Source organism: Scyliorhinus torazame, chromosome 10, assembly GCF_047496885.1.
Source record: "Scyliorhinus torazame isolate Kashiwa2021f chromosome 10, sScyTor2.1, whole genome shotgun sequence".
Taxonomy (NCBI): Eukaryota; Metazoa; Chordata; class Chondrichthyes; order Carcharhiniformes; family Scyliorhinidae; genus Scyliorhinus; species Scyliorhinus torazame.
Window position 1 is genome coordinate 185,586,291 of NC_092716.1, and position 27,999 is coordinate 185,614,289.

At 52.4% G+C, this 27,999-nt stretch overlaps 1 protein-coding gene across 1 annotated transcript in view; it reads right to left on the reverse strand.

Moving 5' to 3' along the window:
• Window positions 1-27,371, reverse strand: part of LOC140384429 (D(4) dopamine receptor-like) — a 113,423-nt gene extending 86,052 nt beyond the window's left edge. Inside the window, exon 1 of the mRNA XM_072466117.1 lies at window positions 27,086-27,371. Within this exon, the coding sequence (XP_072322218.1) occupies window positions 27,086-27,325 (240 nt within the window). The 5' untranslated portion in view covers window positions 27,326-27,371. The remainder of the gene's footprint in view (window positions 1-27,085) is intronic.
• Window positions 27,372-27,999: the final 628 nt, after the last annotated feature.

Here is a 27,999-nt window from a genome sequence, read left to right on the forward strand (position 1 = left end):
TGAGTCCCTGACCCTATAACTGAGAGACTGTGTCCCTGACCCTATAACTAAGAGAGTGGGTCCCTGACCCTATAAATGAGAGACTGTGTCCCTGACCCTATTACTGAGAGACTGGGCCCCTGACCCTATAATTGAGAGACTGGGTCCCTGACCCTATAACTGAGAGACTGGGTCCCTGACCCTATAACTGAGAGACTGGGTCCCTAACCCTATAACTGCGAGACTGGGTCCCTGATCCTATAACTGAGAGACTGGGTCCCTGACCCTATAACTGAGAGACTTGGTCTCTGACCCTATAACTGAGACACTGAGTCCCTGACCCTATAACTGAGAGAGTGGGTCCCTGACCCTATAACTGAGAGACTGGGTCCCTGACCCTATAACTGAGAGACTGGGTCCCTGACCATATAACTGAGAGACTGGGTCCCTGATCCTATAACTGAGAGACTGGGTCCGTGACCCTATAAATGAGAGACTGTGTCCCTGACCCTTTTACTGAGAGACTGTGTCCCTGATCCTATAACTGAGAGACTGCGTCCCTGACCCTATAACTGAGACACTGGGTCCCTGACCTTATAACTGAGAGACTGGGTCCCTGATCCTATAACTGAGAGACTGGGTCCCTGACCCGAGAACTGAGAGACTGGGTCCCTAACCCTATAACTGCGAGACTGGGTCCCTGATCCTATAACTGAGAGACTGGGTCCCTGACCCTATAACTGAGAGACTTGGTCCCTGACCCTATAACTGAGACACTGAGTCCCTGACCCTATAACTGAGAGACTGGGTCCCTGACCCTATAACTGAGAGACTGGGTCCCTGACCATATAAGTGAGAGACTGGGTCCCTGATCCTATAACTGAGAGACTGGGTCCCTGACCCTATAACTGAGAGACTGGGTCCCTAACCCTATAACTGAGAGACTGTGTCCCTAATCCGATAACTGAGAGACTGAGTCCCTAACCCTATAACTGAGACACTGGGTCCCTAATTCTATAACTGAGTGACTGGGTCCCTGACCCTGTAACTGAGAGACTGGGTCCCTGACCCTATAACTGAGAGACTGGGTCCCTGACCCTATAATTGAGAGACTGAGCCCCTGACCCTATAACTGAGAGACAGGGTCCCTGATCCTATAACTGAGCGACTGGGTCCCTGACCCTATAACTGAGAGACTGTGTCCCTGACCCTATAACTGAGAGACTGAGTCCCTGACCCTATAACTGAGAGACTGAGTCCCTGACCCTATAACTGAGAGACTGGGTCCCTGACCCTATAACTGAGAGACTCTGTCCCTGACCCTATAACTGAGAGACTGTGTCCCTGACCCTATAACTGAGAGACTGAGTCCCTGACTTTATAACTGAGACACAGGGTCCCTGACCCTATAACTGAGAGACTGGGTCCCTGACCCTATAACTGAGAGACTGGGTCCCTGACCATATAACTGAGAGACTGGGTCCCTGATCCTATAACTGAGAGACTGGGTCCCTGACCCTATAACTGAGAGACTGGGTCCCTAACCCTATAACTGAGAGACTGTGTCCCTAATCCGATAACTGAGAGACTGAGTCCCTAACCCTATAACTGAGACACTGGGTCCCTAATTCTATAACTGAGTGACTGGGTCCCTGACCCTGTAACTGAGAGACTGGGTCCCTGACCCTATAACTGAGAGACTGGGTCCCTGACCCTATAATTGAGAGACTGAGCCCCTGACCCTATAACTGAGAGACAGGGTCCCTGATCCTATGACTGACAGAATGGGTCCCTGACACTATAACTGAGAGACTGGGTTCCTGACCCTATAACTGAGAGACTGGGTCCCTGACCCTATAACTGAGAGACTGGGTCCCTGACCCTATAACGGAGAGGCTCAGAGTCCCTGACCCTATTACTGAGAGACTGGGTCCCTGACCCTATAACTGAGAGACTGAGTCCCTGATCCTATAACTGAGAGACTGGGTCCCTGACCCTATAACTGAAAGACTGTGATCCTGACCCTATAACTGAGAGACTGAGTCCCTGACCCTATAACTGAGAGACTGAGTCCCTGACCCTATAACTGAGAGACTGGGTCCCTGACCCTATAACTGAGAGACTGTGTCCCTGACCCTATAACTGAGAGACTGTGTCCCTGACCCTATAACTGAGAGACTGAGTCCCTGACTTTATAACTGAGAGACAGGGTCCCTGACCCTATAACTGAGAGACTGTGTCCCTGACCCTATAACTGAGAGACTGAGTCCCTGACCCTATAACTGAGAGACTGAGTCCCTGACCCTATAACTGAGAGACTGGGTCCCTGACCCTATAACTGAGAGACTGTGTCCCTGACCCTATAACTGAGAGACTGTGTCCCTGACCCTATAACTGAGAGACTGAGTCCCTGACTTTATAACTGAGAGACAGGGTCCCTGACCCTATAACTGAGAGACTGGGTCCCTGACCCTATAACTGAAAGACTGAGTCCCTGACCCTATAACTGAGAGACTGGGTCCCTGACCCTATAACTGAGAGACTGGGCCCCTGACCCTATTACTGAAAGACTGAGTCCCTGACCCTATTACTGAGAGACTGAGTCCCTGACCCTATAACTGAGAGACTGGGTCCCTGACCCTATAACTGAGAGACTGGGTCCCTGACCCTATAACTGAGAGACTGGGTCCCTGAACCTATAACTGAGAGACTGGGTCCCTGACCCTATAACTGAGAGACTGGGCCCATGACCCTATAACTGAGAGACTGGGTCCCTGAGCCTCTAACTGAGAGACTGGGTCCCTGAGCCTATAACTGAGATACTGGGTCCCTGACCCTATAACTGTATGATTTGGAGACACAGTTCAAACAACTGAGAGATTTGAGTCCCAGACCTATAATTGAGAGGCTCAGAGTCTCTGCCCCTATATCTGAGAGAGTAAGAGCCCACCCTACAACTGGAAACCTGGGTGCACTGACTCTATAACTGAGATACTGGGAGTGCCTGACTCTTTAACTGAGGAATTCAGAGATCCTGACCCTATATCTGAGAAATCCGGACACCCAGACCCTGTATCTGGGGACTCGGAGTCTCTGACCCTATATCTGAGAAATCCGGACACCCAGACCCTATATCTGGGGACTCAGAGCTTTGACCCTATATCTGAGGGACTCGGAATCCCTGAACCAATATCTGGGGGACTTGGAGTCCCTGAACCAATATCCGATGGAGTCAGAGTCTGTGACCCTATCTCTGGGGCACTTGGAGTCCCTAAACCTATATCTGAGGAATTCGGAGTCCCTGACCCTATATCTGGGGACTCGGAGTCCCTGACCCTATAACTGGGGACTCGGAGTCCCTGACCCTATATCTGGGGACTCGGAGTCTCTGACCCTAAATCTGGGGACTCGGAGTCCCTGATCCTATATCTGGGGACTCGGAGTCCCTGACCCTATATCTGGGGACTCGGAGTCTCTGACCCTAAATCTGGCGACTCGGAGTCCCTGATCCTATATCTGGGGTCTCAGAGTCCCTGACCCTATATCTGGGGACTCGGAATCCCTGATCCTATATCTGGGGTCTCGGAGTCCCTGACCCTATATCTGGGGGTTTCGGAGTCCCTGACCCTACATCTGGAGACTCGCAGTCCCTGACCCTATATCTGGGGGACTCGGCGTCTCTGTCCCTATATCTGAGGGACTCGGAGTCCCTGACCCTATATCTGGGGACTCGGAGTCCCTGACCCTATATCTGAGGAATTCGGAGTCTCTGACCCTATATCTGAGGACTCGGAGTCCCTGACCCTAAATTTGGGGGACTCGGAGTCCCTGACCCTAAATTTGGGGGACTCGGAGTCCCTGACCCTATATCTGATGACTCGGAGTCCCTGACCCTATATCTGGTGACTCGGAGTCCCTGACCCTATATCTGGGGACTCGGAGTCCCTGATCCTATATCTGGGGGACTCGGAGTCCCTGACCCTACATCTGGGGACTCGGAGTCCCTGACCCTATACCTGGGGGTCTCAGAGTCTCTGACCCTATATCTAGGGACTCGGAGTCACTGATCCTATATCTGGGGTCTCGGAGTCCCTGACCCTATATCTGGGGGATTAATAGTCCCTGACCCTACATCTGGGGACTCGCAGTCCCTGACCCTATATCTGGGGGACTCGGAGTCTCTGACCCTATATCTGAGAAATCCGGACACCCAGACCCTATATCTGGGGACTCGGAGTCTCTGACCCTATATCTGATGGACTCGGAGTCTCTGACCCTATATCTGAGGGACTCGGAATCCCTGAACCAATATCCGATGGAGTCAGAGTCTGTGACCCTATCTCTGGGGCACTTGGAGTCCCTAAACCTATATCTGAGGAATTTGGAGTCCCTGACCCTATATCTGGTGACTCGGAGTCCCTGACCCTATATCTGGTGACTCGGAGTCCCTGACCCTATATCTGGGGACTCGGAGTCCCTGACCCTATATCTGAGGGACTCGGAGTCCCTGACCCTATATCTGGGGGACTCGGCGTCTCTGACCCTATATCTGGGGACTTGGAGTCCCTGACCCTATATCTGGGGACTCGGAGTCTCTGACCCTATATCTGGGGACTTGGGAGTCCCTGATCCTATATCTGGGGTCTCGGAGTCCCTGACCCTATATCTGGGGGATTCGGAGTCCCTGACCTACATCTGGAGACTCGCAGTCCCTGACCTTATATCTGGGGTCTCGGAGTCCCTGACTCTATATCTGAGCGACTTGGAGTCCCTGACCCTATATCTGAGGGACTCGTAGTCCCTGACCCTATATCTGGGGGATTTGGAGACCCTGACCCTATATCTGAGGGACTCGTAGTCCCTGACCCTATATCTGGGGGATTTGGAGACCCTGACCCTATATCTGGGGACTCGGAGTCTCTGACCCTATATCTAGGGACCCGGAATCCCTGATCCTATATCTGGGGTCTCGGAGTCCCTGACCCTATATCTGGGGGATTCGGAGTCCCTGACCCTATACCTGGGGGATTCGGAGTCCCTGACCCTAAATCTGGGGGACTCGGAGTCCCTGACCCTATATCTGGGGACTCGGAGTCCCTGACCCTATATCTGGGGACTCGGAGTCTCTGACCTATATATGGGGGACCCGGAGTCCCTGACCCTATATCTGAGGGACTCGGAGTCCCTGACCCTATATCTGGGGACTCGGAGTCCCTGACCCTACATCTGGAGACTCGCAGTCCCTGACCCTATATCTGGGGTCTCGGAGTCCCTGACCCTATATCTGAGGGACTTGGAGTCCCTGACCCTATATCTGAGGGACTCGTAGTCCCTGACCCTATATCTGGGGACTCGGAGTCCCTGACCCTACATCTGGAGACTCGCAGTCCCTGACCCTATATCTGGGGTCTCGGAGTCCCTGACCCTATATCTGAGGGACTCGTAGTCCCTGACCCTATATCTGGGGAATTCGGAGTCCCTGACCCTATATCTGGGGGATTCGGAGACCCTGTCCCTATATCTGAGGGACTCGGGAGTCCCTGACCCTATATCTGAGGGACTTGGAGTCCCTGACCCAAGATCTGGGGGATTCGGAGACCTTGACCCTATAACTGAGAGACTCCGAGACCTTGACCGTTGGGCAGCACGGTAGCATAGTGGTTAGCACAATTGCTTCACAGCTCCAGGGTCCCAGGTTCGATTCCTGGCTTGGGTCACTGTCTGTGTGGAGTCTGCATGTTCTCCCCGTGTGTGCGTGCGGTTCCTCCGGGTGTTCCGGTTTCCTCCCACAGTCCAAACATGTGCAGGTTAGGTGGATTGGCCATGCTAAATTGCCCTTAGTGTCCAAAATTGCCCTTAGTGTTGGGTGGGGTTACTGGGTTATGGGGACAGAGTGGGGGTGTGGGCTTGGGTAGGGTGCTCTTTCCAAGAGCTGGTGCAGACTCGATGGGCCGAATGGCCTCCTTCTGTACTGTAAATTCTATGATTGACCCTGTAACTGAGAGAGTGAGACCCTGACCCTATAACTGAAAGGCTCCGAGACCCTGACCCTATATCTGAGAGACTCCGAGACCCTGACCCTATAACTGAGAGACACTGAGACCCTTACCCCATAACTGTGAGTCTCCGAGACCCTGACCCTATAACTGAGAGACACTGAGACCCTTACCCCATAACTGTGAGTCTCCAAGACCCTGACCCTATAACTGAGAGACACTGAGACCCTGACCCTATAACTGAGAGAGAGAGACCCTGACCCTATAACGGAGAGGTTCAGAGTCCCTGATCCTATAACTGAGAGACTTGAGTCCCTGACCCTATAACTGAGAGACTGGGTCCCTGACCCTATTACTGAGAGACTGTGTCCCTGATCCTATAACTGAGAGACTGGGTCCCTGACCCTATTACTGAAAGACTGGGTCCCTGACCCTATAACTGAGAGACTGAGTCCCTGATCCTATAACTGAGAGACTGGGTCCCTGACCCTATAACTGAGAGACTGGGTCCCTGACCCTATAACTGAGAGACTGGGTCCCTGACCCTATAACTGAGAGACACGAGTCCCTGACCCTATAACTGAGAGACTGAGTCCCTGACCCTATAACTCAGAGGCTGGGTCCCTGACCCTATAACTGAGAGACTGAGTCCCTAATCCTATAACTGAGAGACTGGGTCCCTGACCCTATTACTGAGAGACTGGGTCCCTGATCCTATAACTGAGAGACTGGGTCCCTGACCCTATAACTGAGACAGTGGGTCCCTGACCCGATAACTGAGAGACTGGGTCCCTGATCCTATAACTGAGAGACTGTGTCCCTGACCCTATAACTGAGAGAGTGGGTCCCTGACCCTATAAATGAGAGACTGTGTCCCTGACCCTATTACTGAGAGACTGTGTCCCTGATCCTATAACTGAGAGACTGGGTCCCTGACCCTATAACTGAGACACTGGGTCCCTGACCTTATAACTGAGAGACTGGGTCCCTAACCCTATAACTGCGAGACTGGGTCCCTGATCCTATAACTGAGAGACTGGGTCCCTGACCCTATAACTGAGAGACTTGGTCCCTGACCCTATAACTGAGAGACTGGGTCCCTGACCCTATAACTGAGAGACTTGGTCCCTGACCCTATAACTGAGAGACTGGGTCCCTGACCCTATAACTGAGAGACTGGGTCCCTGACCCTATAACTGAGAGACTTGGTCCCTGACCCTATAACTGAGAGACTGTGTCCCTGATCCTATAAATGAGAGACTGTGTCCCTGACCCTCTTACTGAGAGACTGTGTCCCTGATCCTATAACTGAGAGACTGGGTCCCTGACCCTATAACGGAGAGGCTCAGAGTCCCTGATCCTATAACTGAGAGACTGGGTCCCTGACCCTATAACTGAGAGACTGAGTCCCTGACCCTATAACTGAGAGACTGGGTCCCTGATCCTATAACTGAGAGACTGAGCCCCTGACCCTATAACTGAGAGACAGGGTCCCTGATCCTATGACTGACAGAATGGGTCCCTGACCCGAAAACTGAGAGACTGGGTCCCTGATCCTATAACTGAGAGACTGGGTCCCTGACCCTATAACTGAGACAGTGGGTCCCTGACCCGATAACTGAGAGACTGGGTCCCTGATCCTATAACTGAGAGACTGTGTCCCTGACCCTATAACTGAGAGAGTGGGTCCCTGACCCTATAAATGAGAGACTGTGTCCCTGACCCTATTACTGAGAGACTGTGTCCCTGATCCTATAACTGAGAGACTGGGTCCCTGACCCTATAACTGAGACACTGGGTCCCTGACCTTATAACTGAGAGACTGGGTCCCTGATCCTATAACTGAGAGACTGGGTCCCTGACCCGAGAACTGAGAGACTGGGTCTCTGACCCAATAACTGAGAGAGTGGGTCCCTGACCCTATAATTGAGAGACTGGGTCCCTGACCCTATAACTGAGAGACTGGGTCCCTAACCCTATAACTGCGAGACTGGGTCCCTGATCCTATAACTGAGAGACTGGGTCCCTGACCCTATAACTGAGAGACTTGGTCCCTGACCCTATAACTGAGACACTGAGTCCCTGACCCTGTAACTGAGAGACTGGGTCCCTGATCCTATAACTGAGAGACTGTGTCGCTGACCCTATAAATGAGAGACTGTGTCCCTGACCCTCTTACTGAGAGACTGTGTCCCTGATCCTATAACTGAGAGACTGGGTCCCTGACCCTATAACTGAGACTCTGGGTTCCTGACCTTATAACTGAGAGACTGGGTCCCTGATCCTATAACTGAGAGACTGGGTCCCTGACCCGAGAACTGAGAGACTGGGTCTCTGACCCTATAACTGAGAGAGTGGGTCTCTGACCCTATAATTGAGAGACTGGGTCCCTGACCCTATAACTGAGAGACTGGGTCCCTAACCCTATAACTGCGAGACTGGGTCCCTGATCCTATAACTGAGAGACTGAGTCCCTGACCCTATAACTGAGAGACTTGGTCCCTGACCCTATAACTGAGACACTGAGTCCCTGACCCTATAACTGAGAGACTGGGTCCCTGACCCTATAACTGAGAGACTGGGTCCCTGACCATATAACTGAGAGACTAGGTCCCTGATCCTATAACTGAGAGACTGGGTCCCTGACCCAATAACTGAGAGACTGGGTCCCTAACCCTATAACTGAGAGACTGTGTCCCTAATCCGATAACTGAGAGACTGAGTCCCTAACCTATAACTGAGACACTGGGTCCCTAATCCTATAACTGAGTGACTGGGTCCCTGACCCTATAACTGAGAGACTGGGTCCCTGACCCTATAACTGAGAGACTGGGTCCCTGACCCTATAATTGAGAGACTGAGCCCCTGACCCTATAACTGAGAGACAGGGTCCCTGATCCTATGACTGACAGAATGGGTCCCTGACCCTATAACTGAGAGACTGGGTCCCTGACCCTATAACTGAGAGAGTGGGTCCCTGACCCTATAACGGAGAGGCTCAGAGTCCCTGATCCTATAACTGAGAGACTGGGTCCCTGACCCTATAACTGAGAGACTGAGTCCCTGACCCTATAACTGAGAGGCTGGGTCCCTGACCCTATAACTGAGAGACTGAGTCCCTAATCCTATAACTGAGAGACTGGGTCCCTGACCCTATTACTGAGAGACTGGGTCCCTGATCCTATAACTGAGAGACTGGGTCCCTGACCCTATAACTGAGACAGTGGGTCCCTGACCCGATAACTGAGAGACTGGGTCCCTGATCCTATAACTGAGAGACTGTGTCCCTGACCCTATAACTGAGAGAGTGGGTCCCTGACCGTATAAATGAGAGACTGTGTCCCTGACCCTATTACTGAGAGACTGTGTCCCTGATCCTATAACTGAGAGACTGGGTCCCTGACCCTATAACTGAGACACTGGGTCCCTGACCTTATAACTGAGAGACTGGGTCCCTGATCCTATAACTGAGAGACTGGGTCCCTGACCCGAGAACTGAGAGACTGGGTCTCTGACCCAATAACTGAGAGAGTGGGTCCCTGACCCTATAATTGAGAGACTGGGTCCCTGACCCTATAACTGAGAGACTGGGTCCCTAACCCTATAACTGCGAGACTGGGTCCCTGATCCTATAACTGAGAGACTGGGTCCCTGACCCTATAACTGAGACTCTGGGTTCCTGACCTTATAACTGAGAGACTGTGTCCCTGATCCTATAACTGAGAGACTGGGTCCCTGACCCTATAACTGAGACTCTGGGTTCCTGACCTTATAACTGAGAGACTGGGTCCCTGATCTTATAACTGAGAGACTGGGTCCCTGACCCGAGAACTGAGAGACTGGGTCTCTGACCCTATAACTGAGAGAGTGGGTCTCTGACCCTATAATTGAGAGACTGGGTCCCTGACCCTATAACTGAGAGACTGGGTCCCTAACCCTATAACTGCGAGACTGGGTCCCTGACCCTATAACTGAGAGACTGAGTCCCTGACCCTATAACTGAGAGACTTGGTCCCTGACCCTATAACTGAGACACTGAGTCCCTGACCCTATAACTGAGAGACTGGGTCCCTGACCCTATAACTGAGAGACTGGGTCCCTGACCATATAACTGAGAGACTGGGTCCCTGATCCTATAACTGAGAGATTGGGTCCCTGACCCAATAACTGAGAGACTGGGTCCCTAACCCTATAACTGAGAGACTGTGTCCCTAATCCGATAACTGAGAGACTGAGTCCCTAACCCTATAACTGAGACACTGGGTCCCTAATCCTATAACTGAGTGACTGGGTCCCTGACCCTATAACTGAGAGACTGGGTCCCTGACCCTATAACTGAGAGACTGGGTCCCTGACCCTATGACTGACAGAATGGGTCCCTGACCCTATAACTGAGAGACTGGGTCCCTGACCCTATAACTGAGAGACTGAGTCCCTGACCCTATAACTGAGAGACTGGGCCCCTGACCCTATAACTGAGAGACAGGGTCCCTGATCCTATGACTGACAGAATGGGTCCCTGACCCTATAACTGAGAGACTGGGTCCCTGACCCTATTACTGAGAGACTGGTTCCCTGATCCTATAACTGAGAGACTGGGTCCCTGACCCGAGAACTGAGAGACTGGGTCTCTGACCCTATAACTGAGAGAGTGGGTCCCTAACCCTATAACTGCGAGACTGGGTCCCTGATCCTATAACTGAGAGACTGGGTCCCTGACCCTATAACTGAGAGACTGGGTCCCTGACCCTATAACTGAGACACTGAGTCCCTGACCCTATAACTGAGAGACTGGGTCCCTGATCCTATAACTGAGAGACTGGGTCCCTGACCCTATAACTGAGAGAGTGGGTCCCTGACCCTATAAATGAGAGACTGTGTCCCTGACCCTATTACTGAGAGACTGTGTCCCTGATCCTATAACTGAGAGACTGGGTCCCTGACCCTATAACTGAGAGACTGGGTCCCTGATCCTATAACTGAGAGACTGGGTCCCTGACCTTATAACTGAGAGACTGGGTCCCTGATCCTATAACTGAGAGACTGGGTCCCTGACCCGAGAACTGAGAGACTGGGTCTCTGACCCTATAACTGAGAGAGTGGGTCCCTGACCCTATAATTGAGAGACTGGGTCCCTAACCCTATAACTGCGAGACTGGGTCCCTGATCCTATAACTGAGAGACTGGGTCCCTGACCCTATAACTGAGAGACTGGGTCCCTGACCCTATAACTGAGACACTGAGTCCCTGACCCTATAACTGAGAGACTGGGTCCCTGACCCTATAACTGAGACACTGGGTCCCTAATCCTATAACTGAGTGACTGGGTCCCTGATCCTATAACTGAGAGACTGGGTCCCTGACCCTATAACTGAGAGACTGGGTCCCTAACCCTAGAACTGAGAGACTGTGTCCCTAATCCGATAACTGAGAGACTGAGTCCCTAACCCTATAGCTGAGACACTGGGTCCCTAACCCTATAGCTGAGACACTGGGTCCCTAATCCTATAACTGAGAGACTGGGTCCCTGACCCTATAATTGAGAGACTGAGCCCCTGACCCTATAACTGAGAGACAGGGTCCCTGATCCTATGACTGACAGAATGGGTCCCTGACCCTATAACTGAGAGACTGGGTCCCTGACCCTATAACTGAGAGACTGGGTCCCTGACCCTATAACTGAGAGACTGTGTCCCTGACCCTATAACTGAAAGACTGAGTCCCTGACCCTATAACTGAGAGACTGAGTCCCTGACCCTATAACTGAGAGACTGGGTCCCTGACCCTATAACTGAGAGACTGGGTCCCTGACCCTATAACTGAGAGACTGGGCCCCTGACCCTATAACTGAGAGACTGGGCCCATGACCCTATAACTGAGAGACTGGGTCCCTGAGCCTCTAACTGAGAGACTGGGTCCCTGACCCTATAACTGAGAGACTGGGTCCCTGACCCTATAACTGAGATACTGGGTCCCTGACCCTATAACTGTATGATTTGGAGACACAGTTCAAACAACTGAGAGATTTGAGTCCCAGACCTATAATTGAGAGGCTCAGAGTCTCTGCCCCTATATCTGAGAGAGTAAGAGCCCACCCTACAACTGGAAACCTGGGTGCACTGACTCTATAACTGAGATACTGGGAGTGCCTGACTCTTTAACTGAGGAATTCAGAGATCCTGACCCTATATCTGAGAAATCCGGACACCCAGACCCTATATCTGGGGACTCGGAGTCTCTGACCCTATATCTGAGAAATCCGGACACTCAGACCCTATATCTGAGGGACTCGGAATCCCTGAACCAATATCTGGGGGACTTGGAGTCCCTGAACCAATATCCGATGGAGTCAGAGTCTGTGACCCTATCTCTGGGGCACTTGGAGTCCCTAAACCTATATCTGAGGAATTCGGAGTCCCTGACCCTATATCTGGGGGTTTCGGACTCCCTGACCCTACATCTGGAGACTCGCAGTCCCTGACCCTATATCTGGGGTCTCGGAGTCCCTGACCCTATATTTGGGGACTCGGAGTCCCTGACCCTATATCTGGGGACTCGGAGTCCCTGACCCTATATCTGGGGACTCGGAGTCTCTGACCCTATATCTAGGGACTCGGAGTCCCTGACCCTATATCTGGGGACTCGGAGTCCCTGACCCTATATCTGGGGACTCGGAGTCTCTGACCCTATATCTAGGGACTCGGAGTCCCTGACCCTATATCTGGGCTTTTCGTAGTCCCTGACCCTACATCTGGGGACTCGCAGTCCCTGACCCTATATCTGGGGGACTCGGAGTCTCTGACCCTATATCTGAGAAATCCGGACACCCAGACCCTATATCTGGGGACTCGGAGTCTCTGACCCTATATCTGATGGACTCGGAGTCTCTGACCCTATATCTGAGGGACTCTGAATCCCTGAACCAATATCCGATGGAGTCAGAGTCTGTGACCCTATCTCTGGGGCACTTGGAGTCCCTAAACCTATATCTGAGGAATTCGGAGTCCCTGACCCTATATCTGGGGGTTTCGGACTCCCTGACCCTACATCTGGAGACTCGCAGTCCCTGACCCTATATCTAGGGACTCGGAGTCCCTGACCCTATATCTGGGGACTCGGAGTCCCTGACCCTATATCTGGGGACTCGGAGTCTCTGACCCTATATCTAGGGACTCGGAGTCCCTGACCCTATATCTGGGCTTTTCGTAGTCCCTGACCCTACATCTGGGGACTCGCAGTCCCTGACCCTATATCTGGGGGACTCGGAGTCTCTGACCCTATATCTGAGAAATCCGGACACCCAGACCCTATATCTGGGGACTCGGAGTCTCTGACCCTATATCTGATGGACTCGGAGTCTCTGACCCTATATCTGAGGGACTCTGAATCCCTGAACCAATATCCGATGGAGTCAGAGTCTGTGACCCTATCTCTGGGGCACTTGGAGTCCCTAAACCTATATCTGAGGAATTTGGAGACCCTGACCCTATATCTGGGGGACTCGGAGTCCCTGACCCTATATCTGGTGACTCGGAGTCCCTGACCCTATATCTGGTGACTCGGAGTCCCTGATCCTATATCTGGGGGACTCGGAGTCCCTGACCCTATATCTGGGGACTTGGAGTCCCTGACCCTATATCTGGGGACTCGGAGTCCCTGACCCTATACCTGGGGACTAGGAGTCCCTGACCCTATATCTGGGGGACTCGGCGTCTCTGACCCTATATCTGGGGGACTCGGAGTCCGTGACCCTATATCTGGGGGACTCGGCGTCTCTGACCCTATATCTGGGGACTCGGAGTCCCTGACCCTATATCTGGGGACTTGGAGTCCCTGACCCTATATCTGGGGACTCGGAGTCCCTGACCCTATACCTGGGGACTCGGAGTCCCTGACCCTATATCTGGGGGACTCGGCGTCTCTGACCCTATATCTGGGGGACTCGGAGTCCGTGACCCTATATCTGGGGGACTCGGAGTCTCTGACCCTATATCTGAGGGACTCGGAATCCCTGAAACAATATCTGGGGGACTTGGAGTCCCTGAACCAATATCCGATGGGGTCAGAGTCTGTGACCCTATCTCTGGGGCACTTGGAGTCCCTAAACCTATATCTGAGGAATTCGGAGACCCTGACCCTAAATCTGGGGGACTCGGCGTCTCTGTCCCTATATCTGGGGGACTCGGAGTCTCTGACCCTATATCTGGGGGACGCGGCGTCTCTGACCCTATATCTGGGGACTCAGAGTCCCTGACCCTATATCTGAGGAATTCGGAGTCTCTGACCCTATATCTGGGGACTCGGAGTCCCTGACCCGAAATCTGGGGGACTCGGAGTCCCTGACCCTATATCTGGTGACTCGGAGTCACTGACCCTATATCTGGGGACTCGGAGTCCCTGTCCCTATATCTGGGGGACTCGGAGTCCCTGTCCATATATCTGGGGGACTCGGAGTCCCTGACCCTATATCTGGGGGACTCGGAGTCCCTGTCCCTATATCTCGGGGACTCGGAGTCTCTGACCTATATCTGGGGGACTCGGAGTCCCTGACCCTATATCTGGGGGACTCGGAGTCTCTGACCCTATATCTGGGGACTTGGGAGTCCCTGATCCTATATCTGGGGTCTCGGAGTCCCTGACCCTATACCTGGGGGATTCGGAGTCCCTGACCCTACATCTGGAGACTCGCAGTCCCTGACCCTATATCTGGGGTCTCGGAGTCCCTGACCCTATATCTGAGGGACTCGGAGTCCCTGACCCTATATCTGGGGTCTCGGAGTCCCTGACCCTATATCTGAGGGACTTGGAGTCCCTGACCCTATATCTGAGGGACTCGTAGTCCCTGACCCTATATCTGGGGGATTTGGAGACCCTGACCCTATATCTGAGGGACTCGGAGTCCCTGACCCTATATCTAGGGACCCGGAATCCCTGATCCTATATCTGGGGTCTCGGAGTCCCTGACCCTATATCTGGGGGATTCGGAGTCCCTGGCCCTACATCTGTAGACTCGCAGTCCCTGACCCTATATCTGGGGTCTCGGAGTCCCTGACCCTATATCTGAGGGACTTGGAGTCCCTAACCCTATATCTGCGGGATTCGGAGACCTTGACCCTATAACTGAGAGACTCCGAGACCTTGACCTTTGGGCAGCACGGTAGCATAGTGGTTAGCACAATTGCTTCACAGCTCCAGGGTCCCAGGTTCGATTCCTGGCTTGGGTCACTGTCTGTGTGGAGTCTGCATGTTCTCCCCGTGTGTGCGTGCGGTTCCTCCGGGTGTTCCGGTTTCCTCCCACAGTCCAAAGATGTGCAGGTTAGGTGGATTGGCCATGCTAAATTGCCCTTAGTGTCCAAAATTGCCCTTAGTGTTGGGTGGGGTTACTGGGTTATGGGGACAGAGTGCGGGTGTGGGCTTGGGTAGGGTGCTCTTTCCAAGAGCTGGTGCAGACTCAATGGGCCGAATGGCCTCCTTCTGTACTGTAAATTCTATGATTGACCCTGTAACTGAGAGAGTGAGACCCTGACCCTATAACTGAAAGGCTCCGAGACCCTGACCCTATAACTGAGAGACTCCGAGACCCTGACCCTATAACTGAGAGACTCTGAGACCCTTACCCCATAACTGTGAGTCTCCGAGACCCTGACCCTATAACTGAGAGAGAGAGAGACCCTGACCCTATTACTGAGAGTCTCCAAGACCCTGACCCTATTACTGAGAGAGAGAGAGACCCTGACCCTATAACTGGGAGACTCCAAAACCCTGACCCGATAACTGAGAGACTTGGAGACCCTGACCCTATAAATGAGAGTCTCCGAGACCCTGACCCTATAACTGAGAGTCTCCAAGACCCTGACCCTATAACTGAGAGACACTGAGACCCTTACCCCATAACTGTGAGTCTCCGAGACCCTGACCCTATAACTGAGAGAGAGAGAGACCCTGACCCTATTACAGAGAGTCTCCGAGACCCTGACCCTATAACTGAGAGAGAGAGAGACCCTGACCCTATTACTGAGAGTCTCCGAGACCCTGACCCTATTACTGAGTGAGACCCTGAGCCTATAACTGAATGAGACCCTGACCCTATAACTGAGTGATACCCTGATCCTATAACTGAGAGAGTGAGACCCTGACCCTATAACTGAGTGAGACCCTGACCCCATAACTGAGAGAGTGAGACCCTGACCCTATAACTGAGTGAGACCCTGACCCTATAACTGAGAGAGTGAGACCCTGACCCCATAACTGAGAGAGTGAGACCCTGACCCCATAACTGAGAGAGTGAGACCCTGACCCCATAACTGAGAGAGTGAGACCCTGACCCTATAACTGAGTGAGACCCTGACCCTATAACTGAGAGAGTGAGACCCTGACCCCATAACTGAGAGAGTGAGACCCTGACCCTATAACTGAGTGAGACCCTGACCCTATAACTGAGAGAGTGAGACACTGACCCTATAACTGAGTGAGACCCTGACCCTATAACTGAGAGAGTGAGACACTGACCCTATAACTGAATGAGACACTGGCCCTATAACTGAGTGAGACCCTGACACTATAACTGAGAGAGTGAGACACTGACCCTATAACTGAGTGAGACCCTGACCCTATAACTGAGAGAGTGAGACACTGACCCTATAACTGAGTGAGACCCTGACACTATAACTGAGTGAGACCCTGACACTATAACTGAGAGAGTGAGACACTGGCCCTATAACTGAGAGTGTGAGACACTGACCCTATAACTGAGAGAGTGAGACACTGGCCCTATAACTGAGAGAGTGAGACACTGACCCTATAACTGAGAGAGTGAGACACTGGCCCTATAACTGAGTGAGACCGTGACCCTATAACTGAGAGAGTGAGACACTGACCCTATAACTGAGTGAGACCCTGACACTGTAACTGAGAGAGTGAGACACTGGCCCTATAACTGAATGAGACACTGGCCCTATAACTGAGAGAGTGAGACACTGACCCTATAACTGAGTGAGACCCTGACACTATAACTGAGTGAGACCCTGACACTATAACTGAGAGAGTGAGACACTGGCCCTATAACTGAGAGTGTGAGACACTGACCCTATAACTGAGAGAGTGAGACACTGGCCCTATAACTGAGTGAGACACTGGCCCTATAACTGAGAGAGTGAGACACTGACCCTATAACTGAGAGAGTGAGACACTGACCCTATAACTGAGTGAGACACTGGCCATATAACTGAGAGAGTGAGACACTGACCCTATAACTGAGAGAGTGAGACACTGGCCCCATAACTGAGTGAGACAATGGCCATATAACTGAGAGAGTGAGACACTGACCCTATAACTGAGAGAGTGAGACACTGGCCCTATAACTGAGTGAGACACAGGCCATATAACTGAGAGAGTGAGACACTGACCCTATAACTGAGTGAGACACTGGCCCTATAACTGAGTGAGACCCTGGCCCTATAACTGAGTGAGACACTGACCCTATAACTGAGTGAGACCCTGACCCTATAACTGAGTGAGACCCTGACACTATAACTGAGAGAGTGAGACACTGGCCCTATAACTGAGTGAGACACTGGCCCTATAACTGAGTGAGACACTGGCCCTATAACTGAGTGAGACCCTGGCACTATAACTGAGTGAGACCCTGACACTATAACTGAGAGAGTGAGACACTGGCCCTATAACTGAGTGAGACACTGGCCCTATAACTGAGTGAGACCCTGGCACTATAAGTGAGTGAGACCCTGACACTATAACTGAGAGAGTGAGACACTGGCCCTATAACTGAGTGAGACACTGGCCCTATAACTGAGAGAGTGAGACACTGACCCTATAACTGAGAGAGTGAGACACTGGCCCTATAACTGAGTGAGACACTGGCCCTATAACTGAGTGAGACCCTGGCACTATAACTGAGTGAGACCCTGACACTATAACTGAGAGAGTGAGACACTGGCCCTATAACTGAGTGAGACACTGGCCCTATAACTGAGAGAGTGAGACACTGACCCTATAACTGAGAGAGTGAGACACTGGCCCTATAACTGAGAGAGTGAGACACTGACCCTATAACTGAGAGAGTGAGACACTGACCCTATAACTGAGAGAGTGAGACACTGGCCCTATAACTGAGACACTGGCCATATAACTGAGAGAGTGAGACACTGACCCTATAACTGAGAGAGTGAGACACTGACCCTATAACTGAGAGAGTGAGACACTGGCCCTATAACTGAGTGAGACACAGGCCATATAACTGAGAGCGTGAGACACTGACCCTATAACTGAGAGAGTGAGACACTGGCCCTATAACTGAGACACTGGCCATATAACTGAGAGAGTGAGACACTGACCCTATAACTGAGAGAGTGAAACACTGACCCTATAACTGAGAGAATGAGACACTGACCCTATAACTGAGAGAGTGAGACACTGGCCCTATAACTGAGTGAGACACTGGCCATATAACTGAGAGAGTGAGACACTGACCCTATAACTGAGAGAGTGAGACACTGGCCCTATAACTGAGTGAGACACTGGCCATATAACTGAGAGAGTGAGACACTGGCCCTATAACTGAGTGAGACCCTGACACTATAACTGAGAGAGTGAGACACTGGCCCTATAACTGAGTGAGTGAGACACTGACCCTATAACTGAGAGAGTGAGACACTGGCCATATAACTGAGACACTGGCCATATAACTGAGAGAGTGAGACACTGACCCTATAACTGAGACACTGGCCATATAACTGAGAGAGTGAGACACTGACCCTATAACTGAGAGAGTGAGACACTGACCCTATAACTGAGAGAGTGAGACACTGACCCTATAACTGAGAGAGTGAGACACTGACCCTATAACTGAGAGAGTGAGACACTGACCCTATAACTGAGAGAGTGAGACACTGACCCTATAACTGAGAGAGTGAGACACTGGCCCTATAACTGAGTGAGACACTGGCCCTATAACTGAGTGAGACACTGGCCATATAACTGAGAGAGTGAGACACTGGCCCTATAACTGAGTGAGACACTGACCCTATAACTGAGAGAGTGAGACACTGGCCCTATAACTGAGACACTGGCCATATAACTGAGAGAGCGAGACACTGACCCTATAACTGAGAGAGTGAGACACTGACCCTATAACTGAGAGAGTGAGACACTGACCCTATAACTGAGAGAGTGAGACACTGACCCTATAACTGAGAGAGTGAGACACTGGCCCTATAACTGAGTGAGACACTGGCCCTATAACTGAGTGAGACACTGGCCATATAACTGAGAGAGTGAGACACTGGCCCTATAACTGAGTGAGACACTGACCCTATAACTGAGAGAGTGAGACACTGGCCCTATAACTGAGACACTGGCCATATAACTGAGAGAGCGAGACACTGACCCTATAACTGAGAGAGTGAGACACTGACCCTATAACTGAGAGAGTGAGACACTGACCCTATAACTGAGAGAGTGAGACACTGGCCATATAACTGAGACACTGGCCATATAACTGAGAGAGTGAGACACTGACCCTATAACTGAGAGAGTGAGACACTGACCCTATAACTGAGAGAGTGAGACACTGGCCATATAACTGAGACACTGGCCATATAACTGAGAGAGTGAGACACTGACCCTATAAATGAGAGAGTGAGACACTGACCCTATAACTGAGAGAGTGAGACACTGACCCTATAACTGAGAGAGTGAGACACTGGCCCTATAACTGAGAGAGTGAGACACTGACCCTATAACTGAGAGAGTGAGACACTGACCCAATAACTGAGAGAGTGAGACACTGGCCCTATAACTGAGTGAGACACTGACCCTATAACTGAGAGAGTGAGACACTGGCCCTATAACTGAGACACTGGCCATATAACTGAGAGAGCGAGACACTGACCCTATAACTGAGAGAGTGAGACACTGACCCTATAACTGAGAGAGTGAGACACTGACCCTATAACTGAGAGAGTGAGACACTGACCCTATAACTGAGAGAGTGAGACACTGACCCAATAACTGAGAGAGTGAGACACTGACCCTATAACTGAGTGAGACACTGGCCATCTCACTGAGAGAGTGAGACACTGACCCTATAACTGAGTGAGACACTGGCCATATAACTGAGAGAGTGAGACACTGACCCTATAACTGAGAGAGTGAGACACTGGCCCTATAACTGAGACACTGACCCTATAACTAAGAGAGTGAGACACTGGCCCTATAACTGAGACACTGACCCTATAACTGAGAGAGTGAGACACTGACCCAATAACTGAGAGAGTGAGACACTGGCCCTATAACTGAGAGAGTGAGACACTGGCCCTATAACTGAGTGAGACACTGGCCATATAACTGAGAGAGTGAGACACTGACCCTATAACTGAGTGAGACACTGGCCATATAACTGAGAGAGTGAGACACTGACCCTATAACTGAGAGAGTGAGACACTGGCCCTATAACTGAGACACTGACCCTATAACTGAGAGAGTGAGACACTGGCCCTATAACTGAGTGAGACACTGGCCCTATAACTGAGTGAGACCCTGGCACTATAACTGAGTGAGACCCTGACACTATAACTGAGAGAGTGAGACACTGACCCTATAACTGAGAGAGTGAGACACTGACCCAATAACTGAGAGAGTGAGACACTGGCCCTATAACTGAGAGAGTGAGACACTGGCCCTATAACTGAGTGAGACACAGGCCATATAACTGAGAGAGTGAGACACTGACCCTATAACTGAGAGAGTGAGACACTGACCCAATAACTGAGAGAGTGAGACACTGGCCCTATAACTGAGTGAGACACTGGCCATATAACTGAGAGAGTGAGACACTGACCCTATAACTGAGAGAGTGAGACACTGACCCTATAAATGAGAGAGTGAGACACTGACACTATAACTGAGAGAGTGAGACACTGACCCTATAACTGAGAGAGTGAGACACTGACCCTATAACTGAGTGAGACACTGACCCTATAACTGAGAGAGTGAGACACTGGCCCTATAACTGAGACACTGACCCTATAACTGAGAGAGTGAGACACTGGCCCTATAACTGAGAGAGTGAGACACTGGCCCTATAACTGAGTGAGACACTGGCCATATAACTGAGAGAGTGAGACACTGACCCTATAAATGAGAGAGTGAGACACTGACCCTATAACTGAGAGAGTGAGACACTGACCCTATAACTGAGAGAGTGAGACACTGGCCCTATAACTGAGAGAGTGAGACACTGACCCTATAACTGAGAGAGTGAGACACTGACCCAATAACTGAGAGAGTGAGACACTGGCCCTATAACTGAGTGAGACACTGACCCTATAACTGAGAGAGTGAGACACTGGCCCTATAACTGAGACACTGGCCATATAACTGAGAGAGCGAGACACTGACCCTATAACTGAGAGAGTGAGACACTGACCCTATAACTGAGAGAGTGAGACACTGACCCTATAACTGAGAGAGTGAGACACTGACCCTATAACTGAGAGAGTGAGACACTGACCCAATAACTGAGAGAGTGAGACACTGACCCTATAACTGAGTGAGACACTGGCCATCTCACTGAGAGAGTGAGACACTGACCCTATAACTGAGTGAGACACTGGCCATATAACTGAGAGAGTGAGACACTGACCCTATAACTGAGAGAGTGAGACACTGGCCCTATAACTGAGACACTGACCCTATAACTAAGAGAGTGAGACACTGGCCCTATAACTGAGACACTGACCCTATAACTGAGAGAGTGAGACACTGACCCAATAACTGAGAGAGTGAGACACTGGCCCTATAACTGAGAGAGTGAGACACTGGCCCTATAACTGAGTGAGACACTGGCCATATAACTGAGAGAGTGAGACACTGGCCCTATAACTGAGAGAGTGAGACACTGGCCCTATAACTGAGTGAGACACTGGCCATATAACTGAGAGAGTGAGACACTGACCCTATAACTGAGTGAGACACAGGCCATATAACTGAGAGAGTGAGACACTGACCCTATAACTGAGAGAGTGAGACACTGACCCAATAACTGAGAGAGTGAGACACTGGCCCTATAACTGAGTGAGACACTGGCCATATAACTGAGAGAGTGAGACACTGACCCTATAACTGAGAGAGTGAGACACTGACCCTATAACTGAGAGAGTGAGACACTGGCCCTATAACTGAGACACTGACCCTATAACTGAGAGAGTGAGACACTGGCCCTATAACTGAGTGAGACACTGGCCCTATAACTGAGTGAGACCCTGGCACTATAACTGAGTGAGACCCTGACACTATAACTGAGAGAGTGAGACACTGACCCTATAACTGAGAGAGTGAGACACTGACCCAATAACTGAGAGAGTGAGACACTGGCCCTATAACTGAGAGAGTGAGACACTGGCCCTATAACTGAGTGAGACACAGGCCATATAACTGAGAGAGTGAGACACTGACCCTATAACTGAGAGAGTGAGACACTGACCCAATAACTGAGAGAGTGAGACACTGGCCCTATAACTGAGTGAGACACTGGCCATATAACTGAGAGAGTGAGACACTGACCCTATAACTGAGAGAGTGAGACACTGACCCTATAAATGAGAGAGTGAGACACTGACACTATAACTGAGAGAGTGAGACACTGACCCTATAACTGAGAGAGTGAGACACTGACCCTATAACTGAGTGAGACACTGACCCTATAACTGAGAGAGTGAGACACTGGCCCTATAACTGAGACACTGACCCTATAACTGAGAGAGTGAGACACTGGCCCTATAACTGAGAGAGTGAGACACTGGCCCTATAACTGAGTGAGACACTGGCCATATAACTGAGAGAGTGAGACACTGACCCTATAACTGAGAGAGTGAGACACTGGCCCTATAACTGAGACACTGACCCTATAACTGAGAGAGTGAGACACTGGCCCTATAACTGAGTGAGACACTGGCCATATAACTGAGAGAGTGAGACACTGACCCTATAACTGAGAGAGTGAGACACTGACCCAATAACTGAGAGAGTGAGACACTGGCCCTATAACTGAGTGAGACACTGGCCATATAACTGAGAGAGTGAGACACTGACCCTATAACTGAGTGAGACACTGGCCCTATAACTGAGAGAGTGAGACACTGACCCTATAACTGAGTGAGACACTGGCCCTATAACTGAGTGAGACACTGGCCCTATAACTGAGAGAGTGAGACACTGACCCAATAACTGAGAGAGTGAGACACTGGCCCTATAACTGAGTGAGACACTGGCCATATAACTGAGAGAGTGAGACACTGACCCTATAACTGAGTGAGACACTGGCCCTATAACTGAGAGAGTGAGACACTGACCCTATAACTGAGTGAGACACTGACCCTATAAATGAGAGAGTGAGACACTGACCCTATAACTGAGAGAGTGAGACACTGACCCTATAACTGAGTGAGACACTGGCCCTATAACTGAGAGAGTGAGACACTGACCCTATAACTGAGAGAGTGAGACACTGGCCCTATAACTGAGTGAGACACAGGCCATATAACTGAGAGAGTGAGACACTGACCCTATAACTGAGAGAGTGAGACACTGACCCTATAACTGAGTGAGACACTGACCCTATAACTGAGTGAGACACTGACACTATAACTGAGAGAGTGAGACACTGACCCTATAACTGAGTGAGACACTGACCCTATAAATGAGAGAGTGAGACACTGGCCCTATAACTGAGAGAGTGAGACACTGACCCTATAACTGAGTGAGACACTGACCCTATAACTGAGAGAGTGAGACACTGACCCTATAACTGAGAGAGTGAGACACTGGCCCTATAACTGAGTGAGACACTGACCCTATAACTGAGAGAGTGAGACACTGGCCCTATAACTGAGTGAGACACAGGCCATATAACTGAGAGAGTGAGACACTGACCCTATAACTGAGAGAGTGAGACACTGACCCAATAACTGAGAGAGTGAGACACTGACCCTATAACTGAGTGAGACACTGGCCCTATAACTGAGAGAGTGAGACACTGACCCTATAACTGAGAGAGTGAGACACTGACCCAATAACTGAGAGAGTGAGACACTGGCCCTATAACTGAGAGAGTGAGACACTGGCCCTATAACTGAGTGAGACACTGGCCATATAACTGAGAGAGTGAGACACTGACCCTATAACTGAGAGAGTGAGACACTGGCCCTATAACTGAGTGAGACACTGGCCATATAACTGAGAGAGTGAGACACTGGCCCTATAACTGAGTGAGACACTGGCCCTATAACTGAGTGAGACACTGGCCATATAACTGAGAGAGTGAGACACTGGCCCTATAACTGAGTGAGACACTGGCCCTATAACTGAGCGAGACACTGGCCCTATAACTGAGTGAGACACTGACCCTATAACTGAGTGAGACCCTGACACTATAACTGAGAGAGTGAGACACTGACCCTATAACTGAGAGAGTGAGACACTGGCCCTATAACTGAGAGAGTGAGACACTGACACTATAACTGAGAGAGTGAGACACTGACACTATAACTGAGAGAGTGAGACACTGGCCCTATAACTGAGTGAGACACTGGCCCTATAACTGAGTGAGACCCTGGCACTATAACTGAGTGAGACCCTGACACTATAACTGAGAGAGTGAGACGCTGGCCCTATAACTGAGTGAGACACTGACCCTATAACTGAGTGAGACACTGGCCCTATAACTGAGTGAGACACTGACCCTATAACTGAGTGAGACCCTGACACTATAACTGAGAGAGTGAGACACTGGCCCTATAACTGAGTGAGACACTGGCCCTATAACTGAGAGAGTGAGACACTGACCCTATAACTGAGAGAGTGAGACACTGACCCTATAACTGAGAGAGTGAGACACTGGCCCTATAACTGAGACACTGGCCCTATAACTGAGAGAGTGAGACACTGACCCTATAACTGAGAGAGTGAGACACTGACCCTATAACTGAGAGAGTGAGACACTGACCCTATAACTGAGTGAGACACTGGCCCTATAACTGAGAGAGTGAGACACTGGCCCTATAACTGAGAGAGTGAGACACTGGCCCTATAACTGAGTGAGACACTGGCCATATAACTGAGTGAGACACTGGCCCTATAACTGAGTGAGACACTGGCCCTATAACTGAGTGAGACACTGGCCCTATAACTGAGAGAGTGAGACACTGGCCCTATAACTGAGAGAGTGAGACACTGGCCCTATAATTGAGACACTGGCCATATAACTGAGAGAGTGAGACACTGACCCTATAACTGAGAGCGTGAGACACTGACCCTATAAATGAGAGAGTGAGACACTGGCCCTATAACTGAGTGAGACCCTGGCCCTATAACTGAGTGAGACCCTGACCCTATAACTGAGAGTGAGACCCTGACTCTCCAACTGAAGGACATTCAGTGCTGCTGTCCTGTCTTCTCTGTCGCTACACTAACTGCTCAGCGACACTGACTCCAGTTTAAATGGCATTGGAAGTGCTGTTGTGCGAAGGAATAAGCTTGTCTATGATTAAAAACCCTTCTTTCAGTTTGCTGTTAGAAAATCCGTTTTCTGGCCAGTTCCTGCCGGGCACTGGGAACTCAGTTCAGGAATTTAAATGGGACAAATATTTCCAGCTGCGATCCTGGAAGCGCAGCTCTTTCTGGGGGAATCATTCCCGAACAGAATTCCTCCACAGCAGCTCTTTCATTCGGGACAGCTGCTAGTTACTGGAATACAGCGATGTGAAATAAACTCATTTACTTCACTATTAGAAACTGCAACATTTAAATCCCGCCCAGCTCTGGTGCTCCTCCCCCCCCTCCCGGGGGTCACCCCCCCACGGGGGTCTCTCACCCCCTCCCGGGGGTCTCTCACTCCCCCCCTCCCGGGGGTCTCTCACAACCCCCCTCCCGGGTGTCACTCTCCCATCTCCTCCCGGGGGTCTCTCACCCCCCCTCCCGGGGGTCACTCTCCCATCTTCTCCCGGGGGTCTCCCTCCCGTCCCCTCCCGGGGGTCTCTCACCCCCCCCCCCCACCCGGGGGTCTCTCTCCCATCCCCTCCCGGGGGTCTCTCTCCCCCTCCCGGGGGTCTCTCACCCCCCCCCCCCCCCTCCCGGGGGTCTCTCTCCCATCCCCTCCCGGGGGTCTCTCACCCCCCCCCCCCTCCCGGGGGGTCTCTCTCCCATCCCCTCCCGGGGGGTCTCTCACCCCCCCTCCCGGGGGGTCTCTCCCATCCCCTCCCGGGGGTCTCTCTCCCATCCCCTCCCGGGGGTCTCTCTCCCATCCCCTCCCGGGGGTCTCTCTCCCATCCCCTCCCGGGGGTCTCTCCCATCCCCTCCCCGTGGTCTCTCTCCCATCCCGGTTGGGGGGGGGGGGGGGTCTCTCCCATCCCGGTTGGCGGGGGGGGGGGGTCTCTCCCATCCCCTCCCGGGGGTTTCTCTCCCATCCCCTCCCGGGGGTCTCTCTCCCATCCCGGGGGGGGGGGTCTCTCCCATCCTGGGGGTTTCTCTCCCATCCCCTCCCGGGGGTCTCTCACCCCCCTCCCGGGGGTCTCTCATCCCTCTCCCGGGGGCCCCCTCCCGGGGTCTCTCCCCCCTCCCGGGGGTCTCTCTCTCCCACCCCCTCCCAGGGGTCTCTCACCCCCCCTCCCGGGGGTGTCTCTCCCATCCCCTCCCGGGGGTGTCTCTCCCATCCCCTCCCGGGGGTCTCTCCCATCTCCCCCCCCCCCCGGGGGTCTCTCCCATCCCCCCCCCCCGGGGGTCTCTCCCATCCCCCCCCCCCCCCGGGGGTCTCTCCCATCCCCTCCCCGTGGTCTCTCTCCCATCCCGGTTGGGGGAGGGTCTCTCCCATCCCCTCCCGGGGGTTTCTCTCCCATCCCGGTTGGGGGGGGGGTCTCTCCCCTCCCCTCCCGGGGGTTTCTCTCCCCTCCCCTCCCGGGGGTTTCTCTCCCATCCCCTCCCGGGGGTCTCTCCCCCCCCTCCCGGGGGTCTCTCTCCCCCCCTCCCGGGGGTCTCTCTCCCATCCCCTCCCGGGGGTCTCTCCCCCCCCCCCCCCGGTCTCTCCCCCCCGGTCTCACCTCCGAGTAGACATAGAGCGGGAGGACGAGGACGGCGAGCAGCAGGTCGGACGCGGCCAGACTGACGATGAAGAAGTTGGTTGTTGTCCGCAGCTGTTTCTCGGTCCACACACTGAGACACACCAGCAGGTTGCCGGCGCTGATCAGGAAGATGAGCAGAGTGCCCAGAATCAGAGCCGGGAAATCATGTCCCTGCCATTGGGAATCCGGCTCCGTCTCATTGCCGCTCACATTGTTCATCCCTCCAGCCCCGGGTCCCGGGATCCCCGCTACAGACCCCGGTCCCCGGTCTCTACCTCCCCTGGCCCCCCCTCACACTCAGCCAGCCCCACATCCCACTGGGGAGGAGCGCCGCCCGGACCCCCCCCCCCCCCCCCCCCCCAAGCCAGTCAGAGACCCCGGAGCCGACCCAGAAACCCCCCAAACCCAGCCAGAGACCCCCCCCCCCCAGCCAGCCAGAACCACCCCCCCTCACAGCCAGTCAGAGACCCCAGACCCGACCCAGAGACCCCCCTCTCAGCCAGTCAGAGACCCCCCCCCAAGCCAGTCGGAGACCCCAGACCCGACCCAGAGACCCCCCTCTCAGCCAGTCAGAGACACCCCCCCTCACAGCCAGCCAGAGACCCCCCCCCCCACACAGCTAGTCAGAGACCCCAGACCCGACCCAGAGACCCCCCCTCTCAGCCAGCCAGAGACCCCCCCCCCCCCAAGCCAGTCAGAGACCCCAGACCCGACCCAGAGACCCCCCTCACAGCCAGCCAGAGACCCCCCCCTCACAGCCAGTCAGAGCCCCCAGATCCAACCCGGAGACCCCCCAAAGCCAGTCAGAGACCCCCCCCCCCCCCCAGCCAGCCAGCCAGAGACCCCCTCCCCCCAGCCAGCCAGAGACCCCGGACCCGACCCTCAAACGCAGG